Consider the following 23,825-nt stretch of genomic DNA (forward strand, 5'->3'; position numbering starts at 1 on the left):
AGTGTTGTGTTTGTAGATTACAGTAGTAATTATAAATTATTGATTGTAAAAATTTTTTTATACAAAAATATACTTATGCGTTTGTAAAAGAGCTTTCTCTTTCAATGTCTCTATCGAATGAAAACGATTGTTTTCATTGACGAAGCGATGCATCGCGAGTATTTGTGAACATCTTCGTGCAGTAGAGTCAATGTTTATTTTACTTTTTGTTCTCAAATTGAAATAATTGGTCCGGGGTACGAAATTTCTTCACTATTGTAATCTTCAAACACTACACTACCTCTTATTAAAGCCGTGGCAGATACCACCTTATATAGCTGGGTGTTAACCCAAATGAATAGGTTTTTTAATAATATGAATATACAGCACGTAACTGAGAGGGCCCCGGCGTGCCTCGAAACTAATCGAATCACCATAGAAGATAAACTATATTCTTATTGTTGATTAAAATTGTCCAACGTATATTTTAAGCCGTACAGAATAATTTAACTTGTCATGTAATTAACATGTGTAAACGATAGCCATGTCAACAGACTTATAACAACTTCCTCAAACTGCATAGCGCGCACACACTGACAACTGACGTGATTTACTTATTAACTCATTGCAATACTGATCACGAGTCAGACCCATGATAATTTAGTCAGTGCCATTTATTTATAAAATGATGTATTCTGAAACAGAATGTTAATAGAGAACTTCAACAAAAAAAATACATTACCATTCTGGAAATTCACGTTTAATCTAATTTTAGAGATAATTAGCTTACTAGAATAATTATTAATATTAATGGAATTTATCAAACCATTTTTTATGGCATAGTAGCTCTATACCTGCAGTCTCAGCCGCATCGGTTTCTTTCATCCCCTATTTTATCCGCTCGTGGATAGAATTGATTAAAATCCTTTTTTATCGGATGCCTACGTCATAACATCTACCTGCATGGCAGATTTCAGCCTGATCCCTCCAGAGGTTTGGGCTGTCAGTCAGCTTCGGGTTATATACATACATATAGTTTAAATTGTTAACCAATTTACCCGCACGCGCTAAGCATTGATATATGTATTATGGCAATTTTTTATAACTAGAGGAGACTTATAGTCCAGCTGTGGCCTCTCATGTGTTTTTGATGTTGTTGTAACTAAATGGGGTAAATATAAGGGTAAATAAAATACGTACATATTTAATTAATATACATTTATTTAGTCAAATATCGTAACTTATGAACTAAACACGAATCTGTCAACGTGTAATATCAAATCAGAGGCAAAACAAAAGGCACAGAACCTACTTAATATTAACTTAATTTAAATGAATATAAACTATATATCTTTAACAATAAGACACAGTATTTATTACAATCAGCTGCTAAGGATTAGAGCACGGTTTTATTAGAATTCCTTTGTCGTATGTTAACCATGTTGTCTACATAGATACGCTAGAACAAATACTAATGCGACCTCCTGCGTGAGCGATCTAGACGCGAATGCGATGCGGTGCGGTGCGGCGCGAAAACAACAAACTGTCAAAATGTGGCCTACGTGACCAACCGTACGCGATCAATTTGCTTGATATTTTCGCGCGAACTAGACGCGGTGCCGTTACGTTTTTGTTTATAATGTCGTATTTCCGACATTTTAAACAAAACGAAACAATTCACGTACACCTATAATATATAGGACATTAATCGCCGCGTCGCACCGCATCGCGTTGAATTCGGTGTCACCGCACCGCTTCGCGTTCGCTTCTAAATCGCTCACGCAGTACGTCGCGCTGATAAGGTTGCCGGCAATTAGTTGCGCAACCAAGTTGACACCAGTACAAGTACAAATACAGATCACATTTTTTGACCATGGTTCGAATAGAATAGTGCTCACAATATTGTTTGGTACATAAATTCTACGACCGTTTAACTTTTATTTAAAGTGAGTATACAAAAATAAATGTTTTATAACTATGGTGAATCTTACACAGTAATAAAAGTCAGAATATCACATACATAAGTAACTACAAAACTAGAAAGGAAGTAGGGACAAACCTCGGTGGGATAAAATAACATTTCTATAATTTTTTGCAAGATAAAAACAATGTTCTTGGAGCATTTATATAGTGTATGTGAATGGACGGAAAAACGACGAATAAACATAAAATTGAAGGATGAACGCTCTTTTTATATAATATCTCAGATCTTCAAGATGTCCGATACAGAAAAATTTAAAACGAACTCGGGATGAAAATAAACAAAAGAGTATAAGAAAAGGAAATACACGAAATTGTCCTTTGTTCACAAACTTAACTAAAATGGATTTCTAATGAAAACAATTAAACATTTTGCATAGATGTATGCAAAAGAAAATAAATCAACAAAGAAAACTATAACTTTTAATAACAAGTAATATCGAATAAGTAGTAAGTAAAAAAAAAACGTAAACATAAACACTGAAATTTTTTACATATAACAAAAAACTTTGATATAAGAATTACAGCTGATTTATCCTACGCTAGATAATTTTTATCAGAAGAATATTTTTTTTTACAATTCTTCAATACCTAAAAACTATACGATGTCAATTTTATTCTATGGTTAAGAAATATTTGGGGCCAAAGTACGAATTTGCTTTACGTATACCGAGAGCGCATTCGGCGCTGTGATTGGTTAATTAATTGGAGCCGGCCAATGAATGCCGAAGGCGGTCTAGTTTCGTTTTCGTTAAACGTAAAGCAAACTCATACTAAGGGTACTGTACTGAAAAATCAGTCCTTAGTCGGCTCATATCTACACACGCGTCGCACTAAAGTATCATCGGTCAAGTGATTTTCTATACATTTGTCTGTTCTTACGCGACGCACGTTCCGTCAGATATGAACCAAACTTTAGAAGAAAAAAAAAAGTTTTTTCAAATTGCTACTGTCAAATTCAGCCTAACTGATAAATAATTGTAATTGTTAGTATCAAAAATGCAGTCATTAGCTACTGATATACATGTTTTACAATATATTTTGTACTATACTTTGCACCTGAATTTATTGAGTCTTTTAGTCGATACTAGTCGTAGTAGATGTCGCGATGAAGAGGCATCGACAAAAATAACTAACCTATCGGTAATAGTTTGAGACAACCTTTATATTCAAGCTGGATATATAAAGATTACTTATTGCTATTATAATTGGCATTAACAATAACGTTGCCTACTACCTAACTTAATAGTATGAACACATAAAAAGTACTCACGAAAAATGTAGGTACCTTTTTACAGATCTTTTTAGGCAATTTCGAAAATCGTCGGAGATTATAGGATTGTTATATAGATCCGCGTCTAATATAAGATCTACGTATATAGGACATAGAATTATATATAGTCAATTTAGGATTAAGATTCCAGAATTCTATATACTTACATAACAAATTGTCTAGACGCGCGAATTTGCACAACTCACGACAAAATGATTATTGTCGAAATCGACATTAAAACTAAATAAGTAATACAAAAAGTAAGTATTAAGATAAAAATATAAAGAAAAACCGTAATATTTACGACTGAAGTCCTTGGAAATCCTCTTCTTTGTCGCGATGAGAGTTTGAGTATAGATGTATACGCATTGCGTGTAGAGACATCGTCTTTGTGTTGCACAGTTTACATGTCAACTCCATGCTTGAAGCGTTTGGTGTCCTGTAGAACAACATGGCATTAAAAATTGCTTATTTATACATACACTAGCTAATTCCGCGCGATTTCACTCGCTCTGCTCGGCTTCTATTGATCGTAGCGTGATGTTTTATAACCTATAACAGTGATGGCAAACCATTGGCACGCGTGCCAATATTTTGGGCACGTCTTTGAACACAAAAACTGCCTTTTCCCTGTCTTTATTTTCAGATATGAAATTGTTTAAAGATTCAGAGTTACACAAATGACTCCAGCTCCAGAATAATCTCGGCCACAATGGCGGGCGAGAATGCGATCGACCACACTCGAATTGACAATTACAGTGTAGGCTAGCAGTAAAGCATGAATTTTGGATAACGAAAAAAAAAAATATTTTGATGGCACATATAGCACGTCAAAAAACATTTGTTTTAAAAAATTGGCACGTTGTCATGTAAAGGTTTGCCATCTCTGACCTTCCTCAATAAATGGACTATCCAGCACAAAAATAATTATTGACAGATGACAGAAATCGCACATATGAAGTTTACATGTGAATAAACCTGGATAGAAATCCCAACGAACAACAGTTGGGAAGAAAGCCAGACATGATCGCCTGGTCGGAGGATCCTCCTTTTCTTAGGGAACTTTACTTACTGTTCCCTAAAAGTCTGTCAAGTTTATGATCACTAAACAGAGACAGAGCCCAAATTGAACCAATTAACATAAAAAGTATTCATGTATCATCATAGCATGCGAAATTATAGAGGCATTATGTATCGCGTGACATATTAGGCATAATTTTACAAAAGAAAATAAGTGGTGTTATTACAAAATGATACAACTACGGTAACATTTGCTTATTATGTGTAATAGGATACAAATTGCGGTAATTAGCTTATTACGTTGTCATAGATAGTGCTACAGTCGACTCTAGTTAATTTCAAACTGGAGGGACTTTTCAAATATTTCGAATTAACAAAAAGGGAGTAGTAACCTATGGAGTTGCTCGTTCTTCTCCTTAAGAATGTACACTTTGGAACAAGCAAATAGCTTCACAAGAGGTCTGACCGACAGACAGACATTTTTAATATTATTATTTTCGCTTTGACGTTCAAAAGGCTAGTATGGTTTCTGTTTTTCGAAATCTTCAGTGATGTTAATTTAAACTACGCCTCAAATTATGTCTTGTATATAGTTACTTCAGTGATAAATGACTCATAATACAACAACATAATTAAGAAGTGAAACGGTCAAACTATACTGAGAAAGTGGTACCAATTTTACTATACAAAACTGTCCCTTCCCTGTACCCTCCACGTGTATAAGAAAACACAAGTATACATAGTACACATATTTAAAACAAGAGCCATACATAACTTTTTTTTTTGAGGGGGGGAAAATCACCCAATGTCTTCTCCCGCCTTGGGTGAGGCGAGAGGGAGTGTCAGTCTCTTACTGACTAAAACCACCCCATTCCTTCTCCTGCTTTGAGCCGGAGCCCCTTTTACGTTGTCCGCAGCTCCGGATACCCATACATACCTAGACACAAGCAGTTTAAGTTCCTCATTATCGTTCTTGAGCTGCATGAGATGGTCCCTGGTGGGCGGCAGCAGCTCCTGCGGCGCCAGCAGCGGGTAGATGACGGCGCACTGCAGCATGTCGGGCACCGAGATCTCCAGCAGCTCGGCCTCGCCCACCGACCGCCACTCCCACGTCCGCGACACGTACTCCGGCTCGCGGTGCCGGCGCCGCTTCATTAGGAGCCTGGAAGGTAATGTACGATGCTGATGTGGAGTTTTTTCACCAGATTCAAATAACAAACTGTTCATTAATTACTATGTTATCGGCTTACTCACGTAATTGTTTGACGAGGAACTCGACTAGTTTCAAGCCATGCTGAGTAGCAGCGCGACAATCGCCGCGTCGTGTGTCGCACAATGCTGCTCATGAATATGAGCCTCTAGCATGGCTTGAAACTAGTCGAGGTCCTCGTCAAACAATTACGTGAGTAAGCCAATAACATAGTAATTAATTTAGTATGTCTCACGAAAGTTACAATAAAATAACTGACTGTTCGATTTTAAGTTTTCGAGTATGCATACTGAGTGCGTTTAAAAAATAATGTGAAAACCTTATATGAAAGAATTCTGTGTTTGAGTCGTAAACTGTATTTTGCGTGTGAGTACTGAAACCGTATCACTTGTCCTCAATTGTATGAGAGACACTGATTGCATACCATCAGTGGTCCGACCTCTTTCATAAAAAATCTCTCATGTATACGAGGAAATTATGTTTGTGAACCGTAGTATACTCACGCGAGTAGATCCTTGCGGATGAGCTGCGGTACTTGCGGCTTGAACGCGTCCTCGGCAGTGGGCTGCTCCTGGCCGTCGTAGCAGAACATCATGTAGTCCATCAAGTGGCGGATGTGGTTGATCTGGTAATGTAAACAATGTATAAGTACTTCACCTTACATGTACATAAACAATAGTGAACAAAAGTGGTCAAATAGTGAACAAACCTTTAGCCTTCAATCTTTAGCAAATAATGAGCCATGCTTTATCATGAGTCGACTCAACCGGATTAATACCAGGGCCTTATGGAAAACTGATATGAAACAATGCTCGCGTTGTTTCGCCGTTTGAGTGAGGTTACAGAAAGTAGGCCTAATCTTCCCCTGCATCTTCCCATCTCCATTCTTCAAGTTACTAACCCCCAAAAAGCCGGCAACGCACTTGCAACTTCCGCGGAGAGAAAAAGAGAGAGAGATGGATATCCCCATGGGTCGTGCCCATTGCTTATCCTCGGGTGATCCGTTTGCTGGTATGTCACCATCCATAGAAAAAGGTGAATAGTAACGAATGAATATAAGCGGGTACTCACAAGACCAATGTCCTCTACGTCTAGATCAGCGTCGATGTCGATGAGTAGATCATGCTCGGGCAGGTAGGGCTTGCCCGCGTCGGTGCTGCCCAGCCCGCACAGCGCGCACACGTACCGCGTGCCCAGCGCGTTGCGGCGGAGCTCCGCACTACGGGGACGAAACTTTACCATTAGTAAGGAAACTTCACTGCCTTATAAGCCGACATCAAGAACCGATCTCAAACGAACAAATCCTTGGATTGCGATCGATGTTTGGTCGGTCGATAATATTTTTTTTCTTTTTTTTTAAAAAAAAACGTTGCCCCACATTAGGATTTTCTCCTGTGTCGTGGGTGCGTTTACAAACATACAAGTTCACATACACATGACACCTAGACCCAAAACAACAATTTGTGGATCACACAAAGAGTTGCTCCGTGCGGGAATCGAACCCGCTACACGTTGCACGGCAGCCAGTTGCCCAGCCACCGCGCCAACCGTAAAATCTTCTTATATTAAATATTGGCATGGAGTTTACGTTTAGACGTTTTACGTGCCGTAATGTGCACCTCTACCTCTTCGGGGATAAAAGGCGTGACGTATGCATTATGCATTTTATCATAGATGTATTAATTTTGGCCGTTATACATATCGTAGGAACAATTGGAAAGTCAACGTTAGTCGTTTGGCTACTACCTTAAAACGGTAATTTGCGTTCGGCTTATTTTTTAGTAATATTCTTTTTATTTGACGTTCAAAAGTGCCTTCCTGGTCTATTTGAAATAAATGATTTTGACTTTGACTATACTACATTATCACTTTACATTTTGCACTTCAATAATGATATATTCTGCAAATATAAATTATTTTATCTTACAATAGTTGGTAGATATCATTCTGGTAGTTCGCTACATTGTGTCTGTACAGACATACAACATTTTATAGTAGCTACTTAATACATACTTACAGACAATAATGTTAGTTGTACATAATACAAGAATAATGCCCGAATACTCAAACGCTACTCAATTTTAAGACGCTCTCAAATGTAGTTCTGTCACTATCAATTCTTTATAAAATGACAGAGATAGCACGATATTTAAGTACAACTTAAAATCGGGCGTAAGCTACGTACACGGGACAGAAGAGCAGCGCGAGTATGGCGGGCAGCGCGGGGATGTTGGGCATGAGCGTGGTGTGGCGCAGGGTCAGCCGGGAGCGCTGCTCGTTGCTGCCCACCGCGCCCGCCACCACCAGTCTGGGGGGGGGGGTACACTATATTAACAGGTATGCAGGAGCCCGGTGTAAGGCAATAGATGGCTAAAATGTGTATTACAAAACATTCGAAGACAACGCCACATGGAGGAAAGTACCTTAAAACCTGGTGATAGACAAGTCCACTAAACGAAATTTTCATTTCTATATATTTTCTAATTCAAACTAAATTAAAAGGGTGAATAGATATAGGAAGGTGGTTAGAGTATGTTCCCAATATTTATTCAGCCCTCTCTTGTATGTATTCATCTCTCGGATTGTATCCACCCCGTTTTACCATTACATTAATAGATTTTTAAATAATAGTCTGGTTGAACTAGAAATCAAACCAAATATAGGAAAAAAGAAACTGTCCTGTAAATTTATACATAATATCAATGGAAAGGTTTCAATAAAATACTATTTCTGCACAAAAAACAATTGCTTGAACCGCACAAGCTTACAAATGGAAATAAAGCAATGTATGAGTCTTCTTTTCAGAAAGAAGTGTATCTATTAAAAGTAAACAATCATTATAATTAACAACAAAAAATACTTGGACACCTACCTTTCATATCTCTCCTGTGGCTCAGTGTCCAGTAATACAGAGTTGACGGAGTTCCACTCTATAGTGACGGGCAGGTCGCGGCTGGCGAACATCAGATTGTGCACTGTCGTCTCCAGCGGACTATGGAATGAAGATATATTAGACCCATCCTGCAGTAACCATTTTTTTTATATCGTCACGCCTTTTATAGGCATAAAAGGGCGACTGATAAGCATTCGGCGGGATGTAATGTGGTGAGCCTAATGTCATATACCTGGCACATTTCCAGACTCCGTGCTACTACTGAGAATTTTCCAAAAAACCGATAAAAGCCCAGCAATTCTTCGCCCAACCTTGAGTCCTAGACTTGAAACAACGCTTTCGTTGTGTTTCGCCACTTCACTGAGACGACCCAATCCCCCCTCCCTCTCCCCCATAGACTGGAATGTTTGTAACGTAACGCCTCTAATGCTGTTGGTGTCCATAAGTTTCGTGGAGTAATTAGTATCTAACATCATGTGCTCTGTGTGCCCACTTCTCTTCCTGTGGAGTAGGTAATTCATTATTTTTTACATACAAAAAAGATTGATAATGAATTACCTGAAAGGTCCTTTAAGGCATACATCGGAGTCGCATTCCTTAGTGCTGGGTGGTTCTATCTCGTTCAGCTGGTAGTAAGCCATCTCCAACTGTTCCCTGTTGTGCGCGCGTTTCTGTACCATGTTCATATCTATTGCCATCTCTCTGATGTCGTGGTTTAACTGCAAAAGGCATTTCATTCAATTATTTTTTGATCATCCTAAAAAAAGTAATCTATACTAATATTATAAAGCTGAAGAGTTTGTTTGTTTGAACGCGCTAATCTCCGGAATTACTGGTCCGATTTGAATAATTATTTTTGTATTGGATAGTCTATTTATCGAGGAAGGCTATGACCAATAGGCGCCGAGCAGAGCGGGTGAAACCGCGCGGAAGTAGCTAGTGCTTATATATAATTGAGAACTTGTTTAACTTGAGGAGAATCTTAGAACTTTAAAGAAAGTAATTGGATATTAAAAACGTGACATATTCTCAGTAAAAATATTGTTTGTGTCATGTTCACCTCTTCGGAGAATAAAAGGTTCAAAGTTTTATTCACAAAATAGAGTTAAAAACTTTTGCGCATTAGGATCTCTGTACCTTAAAGAAACGAGAGCGCACTCAGCACTCTGATTGGACGGCGCGAATGAACCAACCAATCAGAGCGCCCAACCCGCTCTCGTTTCGATCTCGTTAATGTAAAACAAACTCGTACTAAGCTCTCTGATTGCGCAAATTCACTGCGGATTATTTCAAGTGCATTTACTTGTTATCTATTATATAAAAATAATCGGGTTTTCCTTCCTGACGCTATAATCCAGAACGCACGAACCGATTTCCACGGTTTTGCATTCGTTGGAAAGGTCTCGGGCTCCGTGAGGTTTATAGCAAAGAAAATTGCGCAAATTCACTGCGGATTATTTCAAGTGCATTTAATTGTTAAATAAGATAAATATAATAATAATATTACCTTAGATTCGTAACTCTCATCGCAGGCAACAGCGAAGCCTAGCCGGATGAGCTCGTTGTTAACGTTGAGTCTCCCGCCTTCCGCCAATAGCTCGATGTTTATTATTCCATGTACCACCGAATACACCTAGAACGAAAACATTTTGTGAATAGTATATTCACTTCAAATCTTGTTTTTATGCATTTATATTGTGTTTTTTATTTTAAACTAAGAATATAAACTTTATGAGTAGGACAGGACAATATGTTGACGTTACGGCGACAATCTGTTGCTAAGTAAGTAATAGACTTTCAACCCTATACTTTTGTAATAAAATTGAGATATGATTGATAATATTTCTGACATGGCAACTATTTCTGTCTTTGACAATTATAACGTGGAGGCTTCAAAGGCGACTACCGTTTCTTACTTACTAGATAGCGCAAGAGCATTGTAACAACTTATCTGTTTTGTGTCCAATCATTGCAGATGACAAAAATTGAACGTCCAACGGCGTGACGATAGATAATTCTCTATTGAACGAAGAGCGAGAGGTTCACACTAGCGCCATCTTATGAGCCAAAATGCAGTACTTAACGTCCACAATTTGCTTATTATTATGTTCGTTCTATTCCTTTCTCGGGACCACAGGGTCCCGGACCTTTGGAAGGCATACGAGGAGCCGAAGCCAACTCGCAGAGGCCCGTTGAACAATTTTGATCTAGATGTAATGGGACATCAGCCGGCGATTATCCCTGTATGCACTATGGAAGTACACCAAAGGACAATCCCCGGTTGATGCAGGACTATTGTGAGATATGGTAAAAAGAAATGATAGGGATATGGGTGTGGGTGGCTGTGGAATAGTTAACCGGTTAACTATGAGGGCTATGTTATTACCTTGGCGAGCAATCTGCCTCGTGACGAAAGCTGTACGAAGCGTTGCGTGGCGGCGGGCGTGTAGTGGCCGTGGGCGTCCAGCAGTGGACTGGGCGCCAGCCCCGCCAGCCGACAGCGCATGGCCAGCGGGGGGGTGGAGCCGGCGGTGGGGGGGACCACGCGCAGGTTGCACACGTGGACACGGCCTTCGCTGCCGTAGTCTATGTATGATACCTGGTGTACAAATGGTTTTATAGTCGGTGTAGTGGTTTAGTTGCGGGAAAACTGGCTAGGGTTTGTAATCCTAAGGATACTCACTGATCAGAATCCACGAATATATTGGAACAATACCAATTAATTCATGGTGGGATCGACGACATAGAAGAATAGAGAATACCAATACCTATTAAATTTTTTAGTGCATCATGCCCGTTGCTAAATAAATAATATTTCTATCTTACCTTTTTCTTTCACTTCATTTCTTTTAAAATTAGGTGTAGTACTTTGGCAAAGGTCATTACTATTTACATGAAGCTGTTAATACATACTTCAAATGACATACATAGGAGTGTCCAAACAGAACCAAACTTCTGACATATTTAATCTAAGTATTTTCAAAACAATGTTTACCTCAACCATCTCCCTGGGCAATAATGCCATGACTCTGACACGGCACATCTGCGTAGTCCCAGCCTCAGTATAAGGAGCTGCCAGTATGTCCCCGGCCACTACGGGCCCCGTGTGAGCCAGTAGAGTAGACTTGTTCAACGCCGACTGGATTGTATGCAACTCACGCTCCGTACTCTCGTCCGCGTATTGTACGAAGAACTTGTTGATACTTGTCATCTGAATTGACATAATAATAAATTATTACTTAGAAGGATTTTGATAATAAAAATTGTATAGTTTTTTTATTTTCATTTAATGAAAACAATTGATGATTTTGATTATGGCAGTAAAATTTCAAAAATTTCAAAAACAATAACGCGGTTACGTAGATGCTCGACTAATTTCGACGTAGTTCGAAACTAGTCGGTCATCGGTCATTCCCGTAATGGAACATGTGATTAAGCCCAATTAGATTTGATATATGTCACGATAGCTATTATACAAAAACGCATAATATAGGCTGCTCGTGATAATCTACTGTTGTATTATCATTATGGGGCTCCTCTACATAAGAGAAGCTCGTCCTAACCTCCAATAATATGGTAAACGACTTACCTGACTAATCTTCAATGGGAAATGTGTATCGTCGACTTCGGGCAGGCGAGGCACCATCCGTTCCAAGTCCAACGTCATCTTGTCCAAGGCAATCGAAGCGGCCACCGTTTGTGCCTTGTCCCGACTGAATAATACAATTATTATAATAGCTTAATGTTTTATAGCCTATAGCCTTCCTGCATGTAGCAGCGCGACAATCGCCGCGTCATGTGTCGCTGAATGTTGCTTATGAATATGAGCCTCTAGCATGGCTTGAAACTAGTCGAGTTCCTCGTCAAAACATTACGTGAGTAAGCCGATAGCATAATAATTAATTTAGTATGTCTCACGAAAGTTACAATAAAATTATAGCCTTCCTCGATAAATGCACTATCCAACACAATAAGAATTATTCAAATCGGACCAGTAGTTCCGGAGATTAGCGCGGTCAAACAAACTCGATGTCGGATAATTTAATAGATTATACTTACGGCAATAATGGTATCCTGACATCTATGCGTAACTGTCTGGCCTTCACAGCTTTGTACACTGGCAGGACCACTTGGCCGGGTATTGTGGGGTCCTACGAATATACAGGACGAATGTATTAAGTGTGTATAGAAATAAGTTAATTATTCTTAAATTTTATTAACATTTGTACGTCTTAAAGGCTAAACACGACTACGACCTTACATGTACGAGTATATTGTATGTAATACTCATATTTAATTAAATAAAACGATCTTTATCTTTATACCAGTAAATATTACTTTGCAATAACAGTGTCTTAGAACCAGAAACTTCAATATAATTACATTAGTAAGAGAAGTATTGTCATATGAACTTACGCCACTATTTTGCTTGCCAGTTTTCACATCCGATCCATCATTGAATGTCAAGTACACTTTCCTGTACAAAATAATAAAAAATGGAATACACTTTTTAGTATCACTCTTACATATTATCGAAACAGAGGGCTTAGTACGAGTTTATTTTACGTTTAACGAGATCGAAACAAGAGCGCGTTGCGCGCTCTGATTGGCCGCACACGAATGAACCAACCTGTCGTTTCAATTTCGTTAAGCGTAAAGCAAACTCATACTGAGGGCACAGGCCATAATATTATATAGACATTAGGCAGTTGTCCCACCAACGGCGAGTGAACGACTAACTATCGGCTATTTTCTCGCTCAAGAAACGTACAATAGATATACTTTCCGTGTAAACAAAAGAGATGCATATACAAATAGTTGATCGCTGACTGTTCAAACTGCCGGCGAGTGCTCGCTTCACTTGTTTGTTTTTGTTTTCACTCGTTTTCACTCGTTTCTAGTTCTAGCTCTACTCGTTACTCGTTCATCGTTGCCGGTGGGACAACTGCCTTAGACCATTACTTGCTAGTCCCATCAAATGTAACTCTCGGCTCTTCAGAGATTTGCTTCAGAACTGCTTTCTTGATCGCACCGGCGTACACCTCGCCTGGTTGGTCGTCGGGGAAGTTCTTCAAATATACCTATACAGGGAACATACTTATTATTAAGAGTCAGTTCATTTCTGACGTAAAATACGTCGAGCGTATCATCAGCCGCACTAACGTATCATCGGTTGAGTGTGAACGGTCAAGTGTTTTTCTATACATGAGTCTGTTCTGGCGTTATGTGACCGATAATACCGACGCATGTTCGATTGGATATGAACCGACCATAATTTTCAAAACGAATGAAAGAATCGTCGATTATAGCGTAATGCTACGCTACTCAGGACTATGAATCCCTGGTATGGCTTGAAAGTGATCGACGTAAAGTTTGACGGGAACACATATTCTTGTAACTTATTAAACTACAATATGTATTAAAAGACAACATAGGTATAATTTGACACACAAGCCCTGGGTTTTTTTGACGAAAAGTATAAACTGATTTTAAAACTGTTCTATGTAAAGGTTCAAGCAGTGGCACATGAATTAAAAGTTATTATAAGAAATACTTATAGATTACACACCGTGTTCCTAGGATCATGTCCCCCGAGTGTGCGCACGGCGTCTCTCTCCCGGCCCTCGTCCTCCGACACTTGAATAAAGTACTGCGGGTAGAACGCGCCCGCTATTATCACCTGTAGCCAAATAAAAGTTATTAGCGAAAGTAACTATATGAAAGATTTAGATGTATAGAAGACTTTTTTCGGTTTTTCGAAAATTTCTCGGTAGTAGCACGGAGTCTGGAATTGTGTCCAGTATATGGCAATAGGCTCACCCCTTATTACATGGGACTTTTAACATAAATGTGAAAAGTGGGTGTACATTGTATAGCGGCATTACGTACCGTAATGTGCACCTCTGCCTACCCTTTCGGGGATAAAAGGCGTGAAGTTGTGTGTGTGTATATGAAAGATTGTGAAGATCTATGTAGGTATGTTTGTAATTCTGTCTTTCGACTGCACGGTTGGCGCAGTGGCTGGCCGCGTAACGTCGTGCGGTTTCAATTCCCGCACGAAACAACTCTTTGTCTGATTCACCGATTGTTGGTCTAGGTGTCATGTGTATGTGAAATTGTATGTTTATAATCGCACCCACGGCACAAGAGAAAATTCTAGTGTGGGGCAATGTATAATAAAAAAAAATCTTTCACACAAAATCTACATAAACTTATTCAGATAATGAAATTTAGAATAGAGATAGATTAATTACTGTCGGGAATATCACATGGGTTACTTATGAAACTTTTATAGATCTACATACCTTATAAAGCAGAGAAAGTTCATGTTTGTTCCACGGCGACTTGCCATTGGGTGGGTCTATGCCTAGTGTAGCGAGTCGTTTGCGCAAGTCCTTCGCTAACTCGTCGAGTTCGCGCAACGCTCGCGCTTGTACGTAGAAGCGACGCGCCCAGGCTGCCTCCGACTGACCGGCCGATCTGAAGTACTGTTGTTGACGGAGGTGGCTCCATACCTTGGGACATAGAATGATGATGAGATGAGATAGTCATTCGTTTGTAGATGTCCAGTGAGGCACAAAGACCTCACCTATAGAGTGTTTTTTATTTTCAGGCAAGCGAATAGACGGATGATTTTATGGTAAGCAATCGGCGCCACCCGTGGGCTAGAAGAGTTCCAAGTACGTTGTCGGCCTTCTGGGAATTGAGAATAATGGGAAGTGGGGGATACTGGATGCGAAATGGGGGATGGGACATAGGTGTTAGGGAACAGGAATTGAAAGATAGGAGATAGGTGATAGGGGTGAGGATAAAGCCTCCGTTTCTCACTCACACACCGAACAAAACGTTAAAACTGTTAATAAACTCTTAGAAATAATTATTGTCGGTTGACTAACGCTACTATATATAGATCACGAAACGAATCTTTTGTTTCCTTTAAATATTAGAATTTTAGCTGTGCTGAAAATTCAAGTAAAGTAGTAATTTAGTTAACTTGATGCATTATAAGTTACAAGTGCATCTAATTATACACTTACTTTGTAAACGTTAAGGAAAGCGATACAATCGCTGGTAGACCCGTCTGCCCAGGTCAGCTTAGAGTTGTAAGCATTCAGCCTTTCACGGAACGGACTGCTGAACAAGTTCTTCACTGACATCGCGGCAGCTGTAAGGACACAAATACTAGTTATGTGACGAAAACTTTAAGAGGATCTTAACAGTGTTATACTATAGTAATAATAGTAACTTAACCACATCATCAACAACCCGTGACAATTTACTGGGGCCTTAGAACGAGTTTGCTTTACGTTTAACGAGATCTTTCGTTTTCCGCGTTCGGCGCTGTGATTGGCACACTCCAATGAAGCAACCAACCACAATCCAACAAAATCCAAGTCCAACAATTTGAACAATTGGCAACGTTTTTGTAGTATTAGACCGTTAGATAAAAACAGGGCGTGTGGCAGTCTCGCGCTCTCAGTAAAGTGTCACGCGTTATATTAAAGGTAAATCCAGTTATGACATCTTCTTTATTTTTATGTTAAGTGGGCCGACGTTTGGCCGCTATCTCGCCTGATGGTAAGTGATGATGCCGCCTACGATGAAGCACATCTATATAATATATCACATACATCTCTTTGTATTAACTTCATAATATTACTAAATACATACCCATAATAACAGCTTCTTCGAGGCAACCGTAAATATAGCCCAGCATGATGAGCTTAGACAACTTGACGTCGACAGGCAGCCGGGCCGCCACGCGACCCAGGTACGTCAGGTCACCGTCCGTGGCACACCATTCCTCGTCCACTGTCTTCTTCATTGCTCCTGTCTGGGATCATTTATGGGGTTCATATTTAAGTAGTAGTTTTAAAGTTCCACGTCAACAAAAAAAAATCTAATCAAATCGGACCAGTAGTTCCGGAGATTAGCGCGTTCAAACAAACAAACAAACAAACAAACTCTTCAGCTTTATAATATTAGTATAGATGTTAAGGTTATCCACATCCGTAACCGAAACTATCGGATATCCGAAATAAAATAAATATCCATTTCCGTAACCGAAACTGAAATAAATGTTCCGGATAATTTCGGATAGGAGCAAGCGGATTGTAAATGAGACATGAGACAAGTTACGAAAAGTTACTTATAGGTAGATTGAAGTACCTGCCAAATGAAGTCCTTAGAAATCCAATATCCGTAATCGAAACTATCCGAAACTACCTGATTTTGAATTTGGAATAATTTCTTATCCGTATCCGAAACCGGAACCGATATAAAAAAAAGTTTATTATCCGTATCCATATCCGAAATTCCATATCCATAACATCCCTGGTTCATATTTAAGTAGTAGTTTTAAAGTTTCACGTAAAAAGAAACTAATCAACGCAAGTTTTGCCGGGAACACATATTGTAACTTTGTTAACTCAATATTAAAAGACAACATAGGTTTAATTTGACACACAATACCTGGGAATTTCTATGAAAAGTATAAGCTGATTTCAAATTTGTATTATGTTTATGTATATTTTCTTGAAAATTTATGAATTTAACTCAATTGCGCTATATTAAAATTGCATAATGTGATTTCCAAGGCTTTCATCATGTCTATATTCTAGCATGTAAGTGTTGGGAGTCCAAATGATTAAAATATTACCGCGGCCGATAATATAGATACGCGACTTGTTGACGATGAACCGACCTTAAAAAGATAGAGGTACAGATGGTTGCTATTCGATACGGCGCAGAAGTTCTGCCTTGCGTATGCCATAGGATTACCTCAAATGCATGGGATTCATAACGTAACTAGTGAGATTTGTGTCTAACATTGCTTATGTGCAACTCTGTCTATCCTTTCGGGAAATTGACTGCACGGTTGGTGCAGTGCCAGGGTAACCAGTTGTCAATTCCCGAACGCAACAACTGTTTGTGTTATCTACAAATTATTGTTTTGTACTGGGTGTCATGTGTATGTGGAATTGTATGTTTGTAAACGCATCCACGACACAGGAGAAAATCCTAAAGTGGGGAAAAGATTAAAAGGCATAAAGTTAGTTCGTATTAAAATAAACTAGCTACTTCCGCGCGGTTTCACCCGCTCTGTTCAGCTCCTATTGGTCATAGCGTGATGTTTTAGCCTATAGCCTTCCTCGATAAATGCACTATACAACACAAAAATAATTATTCAAATCGGACCAGTAGTTCAGGGATTAGCGCGTTCAAACAAACAAACAAACTCTTCAGCTTTATAATATTAGTATAGATAGTTACCTCTTTAAGAGAAAGTATGGTGCGCTGTATATTGCTGATGTCTGGCGGGTCCATGGCCAGAGCTAGCACGTCGCTCGGCGGCCCCATGTCCATCAGCTTGGCTAACAAAACCAATCTCTCTAACGGACACCGGATTATCTCCGGAGTGCATTCTTGTTTTAATCCTTCCTACAACAATATACAAGGATTTAGTTAAGAGTTTGGAATGTAAACCTTATTGCTATGATATAAAGTCTAGTTTTGTTATTACATATTTCGTATATAATAAATATCTGTGTTTCAGATTATGAATGTGCTAGGCTATTTCCTGTAACTGAATTCGAACCTGTCGAAGTGAGCTCGATCGCAGTCTCGCCCCTAGAGATTACTCTTACAACCAATGACAATTGAGTTCACTTCGATCTTTAGAATTGAATGTTTCAGGGGGCGGGCTATCATAGACTCCTGTTAAGGAGCCTGAGAGATATTCGTATGACAATAGTCTGCCCTCTAATATGTGCACATCTTTTAAGATTTTAAGGAACAATATGCGTCGCTTTTAACACAATAGAAATAAAGCTTATATTTGATAACCAGTACTTACATAAAACTTATCAGTAACAAGTCTGTACACACGTCCGTCCCTCACTCGACCGGCGCGGCCGGAACGTTGTTCGCAGTTGGTCTTCGATGCCCATGCGAGGCGTAACGACGTGAAACTTGTCTCCGGGTCGGCCACCATCACTTTCATTAGGCAGTAGTCTATCACTGTTGAACAATTAATAAAGAAATCTTTAGTTAATTAACCAGCACGACTCCGGCAAGGCGTTGTTTCAAATTGTGGCTACCGCTAGCTGCTAGTATGCTTACAGCGCGTCGACCGCGGGGCGGTGCGCGGGTTACGAATACGATACGACTTTGTTTTGCTTGCGCCTAGCGGGCAACTCGCTGTCAACAAGCAGTAAGCACGTGGCCCGCGCGCTTCCACCATGTATCCAAATGAAGTTATATTGTAAAGAAGAAATGTTATCATTCAATATTACTGGTGACTGACACTGCTAGTGGTCAATACCTAATAAGGTAGGTAAGATCAGCCATATGATGTGTGTGTGATGACCAAATGATGTGAAAATCCCATGAATGAATGGGTCAGATTTAAAGATCACAAATAATTAACATGTTAACAAGCTTACCATATTTAATATCAGGCACAGTAATGGAGCTCTCAGCGATGTTGGTGGCGAGTATAACCTTCCTGTGCCCTCTCTGCACTCGTTGGAACACGCGAGCCTGCTCTTCCGACGTGATAGTGGAGTGTAGTGGAAGCACGTACCATTTGTACGTACGACACTCTTTGTCGCATATCTTTTCTCTGTAATTTAGAAAAATAAAACATTTACAACGTAAATAACGATAGATCACATTGATTTGGTTGGGTACCTGCCGCCCACGGACCCAAAAACCAAGGGGCTATCAGTGCCTTGCCGGCCTTGTTGTAGTAGGTTTATAGGTTGTTGGAGAATTTCGTATATTGGGAAGATTGAGAAGGGGGATTTGTCAATTAATAAGTGGTAATTGGGCCTCTGGTAACTTCACTTACACAACAAAACACTACGCATAACATTGTAGTTCACGTCTGGCAGTTAGTTTTGTAAGGCCGTGGTATCACTAAAATTGTAAGTCTAATTTATAAGCCAATTCATGCCGAAGCTCTGCAACACTTAGCATGCCAATGCATGTGAACTTACACAGAATATTTCTAATACTGACCGTAAATCCAGGTCCGTGAGGCAAGAATACAGGTCCTCAATCTCATGAATACCAGGTAGAAAGATGAGGACAGACGGAAGCTCTGCATCATCACGATCTGATATTTGGTCCTCGTGCTTGTCTATATGCTCAAATGCGTTCAAAAGCTTCAGAACAAGATGGTGCATCTCCGGAGCTATGGTTGGCTCATCAGTTTTTGGTGTTGATTGGTGAAGTATCTAAAAGAATATTATAAATAACTAAATATATCTCTCTGTATATAAATATCAATTGCTATTCGTTAGTCTCGTTAAAACTAGAGAACAGCTGGACCAATCTGGCTAATTTTGGCCTTGAATTATTTGTGGAAGTCCAGGGAAGGTCTAAAAGTCGAGAAAATATGTTTGAGGCGATACGAAGTTTGCCGGGTCAGCTAGGTAATAACTAAATACAACTATTATAATGAACTAATGCTTGTTTAACGTAATGTTCGTTTTCACCTTCCTATAACTGAAACCTAACAGCACAAGTAGGGGCCCCCTAGTTTAAGTGCTATGTGTGCTAAATTACTTTTAATTAAGTAGACAATTTAGGGGTGATTGATGAAAACGGCCATTAGTATTGTTGGCGTATTATAGATTTATTCGGAAATTTGTCAATGGTGATCAATTCTAAAACTTATAATCTTAGGATAATAAAAAAATACGTATATTATAGTAAACTTACCGATCCAAATTTCGTCAAATGATTCAAGTAGAACTCTTTAACAGTGAACATTTGTTCTTGTTTCTCAATTTTGATGCAGGAGGACATCTGCAGGCCTCGTGGGGTGGGGATCATGAAGTAGTCGGCGAAGGACTGCTTGTTAAACGTGGCCGACATCAATACTACTTTGACCCCTGGCGACACTGTGTATAATAGTCTCTTCACGATCAGTAAGAGGAAGTCCATCTCTTGCCCTCTTTCGTGAACCTCATCTAGTATCACATGTGTGTATTCGTTCATTGTTTTTGCAGCAACTGAAAAGGGGTAATTCATTAGTGAATCGTTTGAGGAATATTGGTATTTTTAACCGACTTCAAAGGAAAGGAGGTTCTCAGTTTGATCTGTATGCATGTATCTCATTGGAGAAATAAATAGAACATGTTTTTAACACATTTTCTAAGTTGAACTGAGCACAGATATTTTCACAGAATAAATCACAGGAATGAATGAAACATTGTAAGATTATCATAAACATATACTAACCTAGCTTTTGCAACAATATACCGGTAGTTACGTAAGAAATACGTGTGTCAGTTGAAGTATGAGAGTCCAATCCGACCTGCGAAATAAAAAACGGTCACATTTTGTTCCATACCACATTTATAAACTAAAACGAACCTTATTAAACAAAAAATAAGGATCACTTTACCTGATAACCAACAATACCGCCAACATCCCAGCCTCTTTCTTGTGCAACTCTTTTTGCTATAGATATGGCTGCAATCCTCCTTGGTTGGGTCACCACTATTTTACATTGTCGTCGGGCCTGGTAGCAGTCATCGAGGATCCATTGTGGGACCTGGGTAGTTTTACCACACCCAGTTGGACCTTCCACTATAACCACTGGAAAACCGTGGATGCGATCCAGGATCTGGAAAAAGAAATATTTTTTTTTACATACATACATAACGTCACGCCTTTTTATCCCCGAAGGGGTAGGCAGAGGTGTACATTACGGCACGTAATGCCGCTATACAATGTACACCCACTTTTCACCATTTCTGTTATAAGTCCCATGTAATAGGGGGTGAGCCTATTGCCATATCCTGGACACAATTCCAGACTCCGTGCTACTACCGAGAAATTTTTCGAAAATCCGAAAAAAGCCCAGTAATACTTTGCCCGACCCGGGAATCGAACCCGAGACCCCTTGTTCGGCAGTCGCACTTGCGACCACTCGACCAACGAGGCAGTCAAAATTTTTTTTATGACATCAAATAAGAAAACAAATGATCTGATAGTAAAAGAATTGTAGTAACAAGAGATAAAGGACTGGTACAGAGTACACTTTTTCGTGGATAACACATAAGTCATTGTAATTTAAAAACTATATGACTTAAAATCATCTAATGACATCTCCCACCTTGGGCGAGACGAGAGCGAGTGTCAGACTCTTACTGACTAAAAACCACCCCATTCCTACTTCTGCTGTTCGAGTCAGAGAAAGAAATAAATAATAAATAATAATCCTCTAATGACATCTCCCACCTTGGGCGAGGCGAGAGCGAGTGTCAGACTCTTACTGACTAAAAACCACCCTTCTGCTTTTTGAGTCTGGTAAACCCGTTAGGTATTCACAGCTCGGGATCAAGCATTAGCCTTAGTGGGCCCCATCTGTGGTTGTCTGACGTCTCTTTGAGCACTGGTCTGGTTCTGGTCGGGTGGGGAGTTACCATTGCTCGCTGTCCGCAGAGCCTCATGGCATGTCTCACGACGGTTGGTCTGTAAGGAGGTGCATTCCCTCATACACCCCACCTCCTCCTTAGCTAGCATGACAGCTTCGCAGAAGGAGTAGACGGCATCCCAGTCCTCCTCGCTCCGCACCATGGCCTGAACCAATGCTGGACACGAGAGGTCGCCGTCGCCGACCACATCCCTTATGCCTTGTTTGACAATAGCCTTGGTTAGGATTCCCAGGACTGTTGCTGCCTGTGCATTTATACAAAACCTCACGCCTGTCTCCTATGGGGTAGACAGAGACAATGGGATGAATCTTTACATCTTTTGACTTTTCAAAACCTTACCTGCTGTTTGTGTGCATTGATAGCCAAATTTTGAGTGTCCTCTTTCATTTGGAATGAATACTTGTTGTATACTTCTGTCATAGCTTCATCATTAAGCTCGTCTATGTTGGGCACAGAGACTCCGAAAGACAGGTGCTCCATAGATTCTAGACCTCCTGCCACGCTTGTACTGGCAGCTTGTTCACGGTTCAATTCATTCTAGAACAATAAGTATTTTTTACATTCCTAATTAGAATGCAAGGATTGTGTCATTTGATAGATTGTGAGAATTATTATTTTTATGATTATGATACCAATGCAATTTATAAACTGAACATACTTGTGTATTGAATTAAAATGTGACTTATTTGATGTGATGAAGTTGATTGAAGTTTTTCAATCCATTACTAGCAATGAATATAGGCCGAAAATAATAATAATAATAAGTGTGACTCTGAGAATATAGTTCAGACCCCTAACAACCTATAACTCCACTGATGAACACTTGGGTTAGGCGCACGCCATCAGATTTCCCGGCATGCCGGAGAAAAAATGAAAACATAGGTATATTATAATAGTTATTACCAAGTTCAAAACAGACATCGCTTGGAATTAGTCTTTAAAAGATCTAGATGATAACCCTATAACATAGAATCTTGACGCTCTCTTGACCGATGACATGATTTTTTAGAAAAATCATACTTACCCGCAAATATAACTCAGTTTCTCTTTCCTTGACTTCGCGGGCATAATCGGTACCGACATCAGACAACGCTGAATGCCGATGTTCCATCTTTCTGCTCATGTACTGGTCATCGTCATCTTCAGTAATAATTCGAGCACCTCCAGTAAGAGGCCCCCTGAGTTTAATTCTTTGCGTTGGATTCATAAAAAATGCTCGAACTTCATCCATTTTCAAGTTCTAACGTAGAAATCGAATACCTACTACTATAAACGATTAACTAAAGACTGAAACAAAATGCTCAGTGTATTTATTCGCTGTGTTTACACAATATGAAACCTTAGCTCAACAAAAATAATGAAGTTTCAGCAAAATAATAGGTATTTCAGTTTAAATACAACTCGAAGATTGTATCGAAGTTTTTTTCTCAATTGACAATGACATATGTGACATATGGATATGGATAGAAGTGACACTAGTGACAGCCAATAAATAAATTATTTACAGTTGATGTTAAGATTTTCGTTCTAAAATTATCTTAAAACAAAATTATCTAGATACCCCAAGCAGTGGCGAATTAAATCAAGAGAGCTCCCTAGGCAAGCACATCATAGGCGCCCCTAATTTTATTTTTGGCACCGCTGCCACTATATGTTCAGTGGAGCGCAAGCGTATCGCGGCGTTCCTCTGTAACCTGGCCCTAGGTACATGCCTTGCCTTAAGGATAATACCGAGGGTCCTGAATTCGTAACTGGGTGTCTACTTGTTGATCAAAATATCATTCAGGTACTGTACTAAACCAGGTATTGCACGCGACATAAGAAATATTACTTTATTTTTATACTAGCTTCTGCCAGCGGCTTCGCCGACGTTCCCGTGTGATAAAAATGCGTATAAGTACATCCTATCACCCAAATCATCACATCAATATCCGTGCAGTAGTTTCAGCATGATCGATAGACAAAAACAAACTTTCACATTATTAATATAAGTGTGATTGGTTAGTTAGATAGGAAATC

The 23,825-nt window shown here is 39.4% G+C and overlaps 1 protein-coding gene across 1 annotated transcript; it reads right to left on the minus strand.

Moving 5' to 3' along the window:
- Positions 1–1,180: 1,180 nt before the first annotated feature.
- LOC118275626 (probable ATP-dependent RNA helicase spindle-E) lies at positions 1,181–23,253 on the minus strand. Its single transcript, XM_035593654.2, has 27 exons — positions 22,831–23,253; positions 22,146–22,343; positions 20,771–20,992; positions 20,605–20,680; positions 20,083–20,375; positions 19,378–19,595; positions 18,801–18,979; positions 18,212–18,375; positions 17,629–17,796; positions 16,027–16,189; positions 15,393–15,520; positions 14,661–14,870; positions 13,925–14,035; positions 13,318–13,436; positions 12,772–12,832; positions 12,415–12,506; positions 11,945–12,068; positions 11,351–11,566; positions 10,742–10,954; positions 9,863–9,988; positions 8,914–9,074; positions 8,335–8,454; positions 7,648–7,770; positions 6,534–6,681; positions 5,966–6,087; positions 5,190–5,414; positions 1,181–3,671 (listed from the first exon to the last, which is right to left on the minus strand). Exons 1-27 carry the CDS (start codon positions 23,035–23,037, stop codon positions 3,533–3,535), a joined length of 4,326 nt encoding a protein of 1,441 aa, XP_035449547.2. The 5' UTR covers positions 23,038–23,253; the 3' UTR covers positions 1,181–3,532.
- Between the last annotated feature and the right edge of the window lie 572 nt (positions 23,254–23,825).

Source organism: Spodoptera frugiperda, chromosome 8, assembly GCF_023101765.2.
Source record: "Spodoptera frugiperda isolate SF20-4 chromosome 8, AGI-APGP_CSIRO_Sfru_2.0, whole genome shotgun sequence".
NCBI classification, from domain to species: domain Eukaryota; kingdom Metazoa; phylum Arthropoda; class Insecta; order Lepidoptera; family Noctuidae; genus Spodoptera; species Spodoptera frugiperda.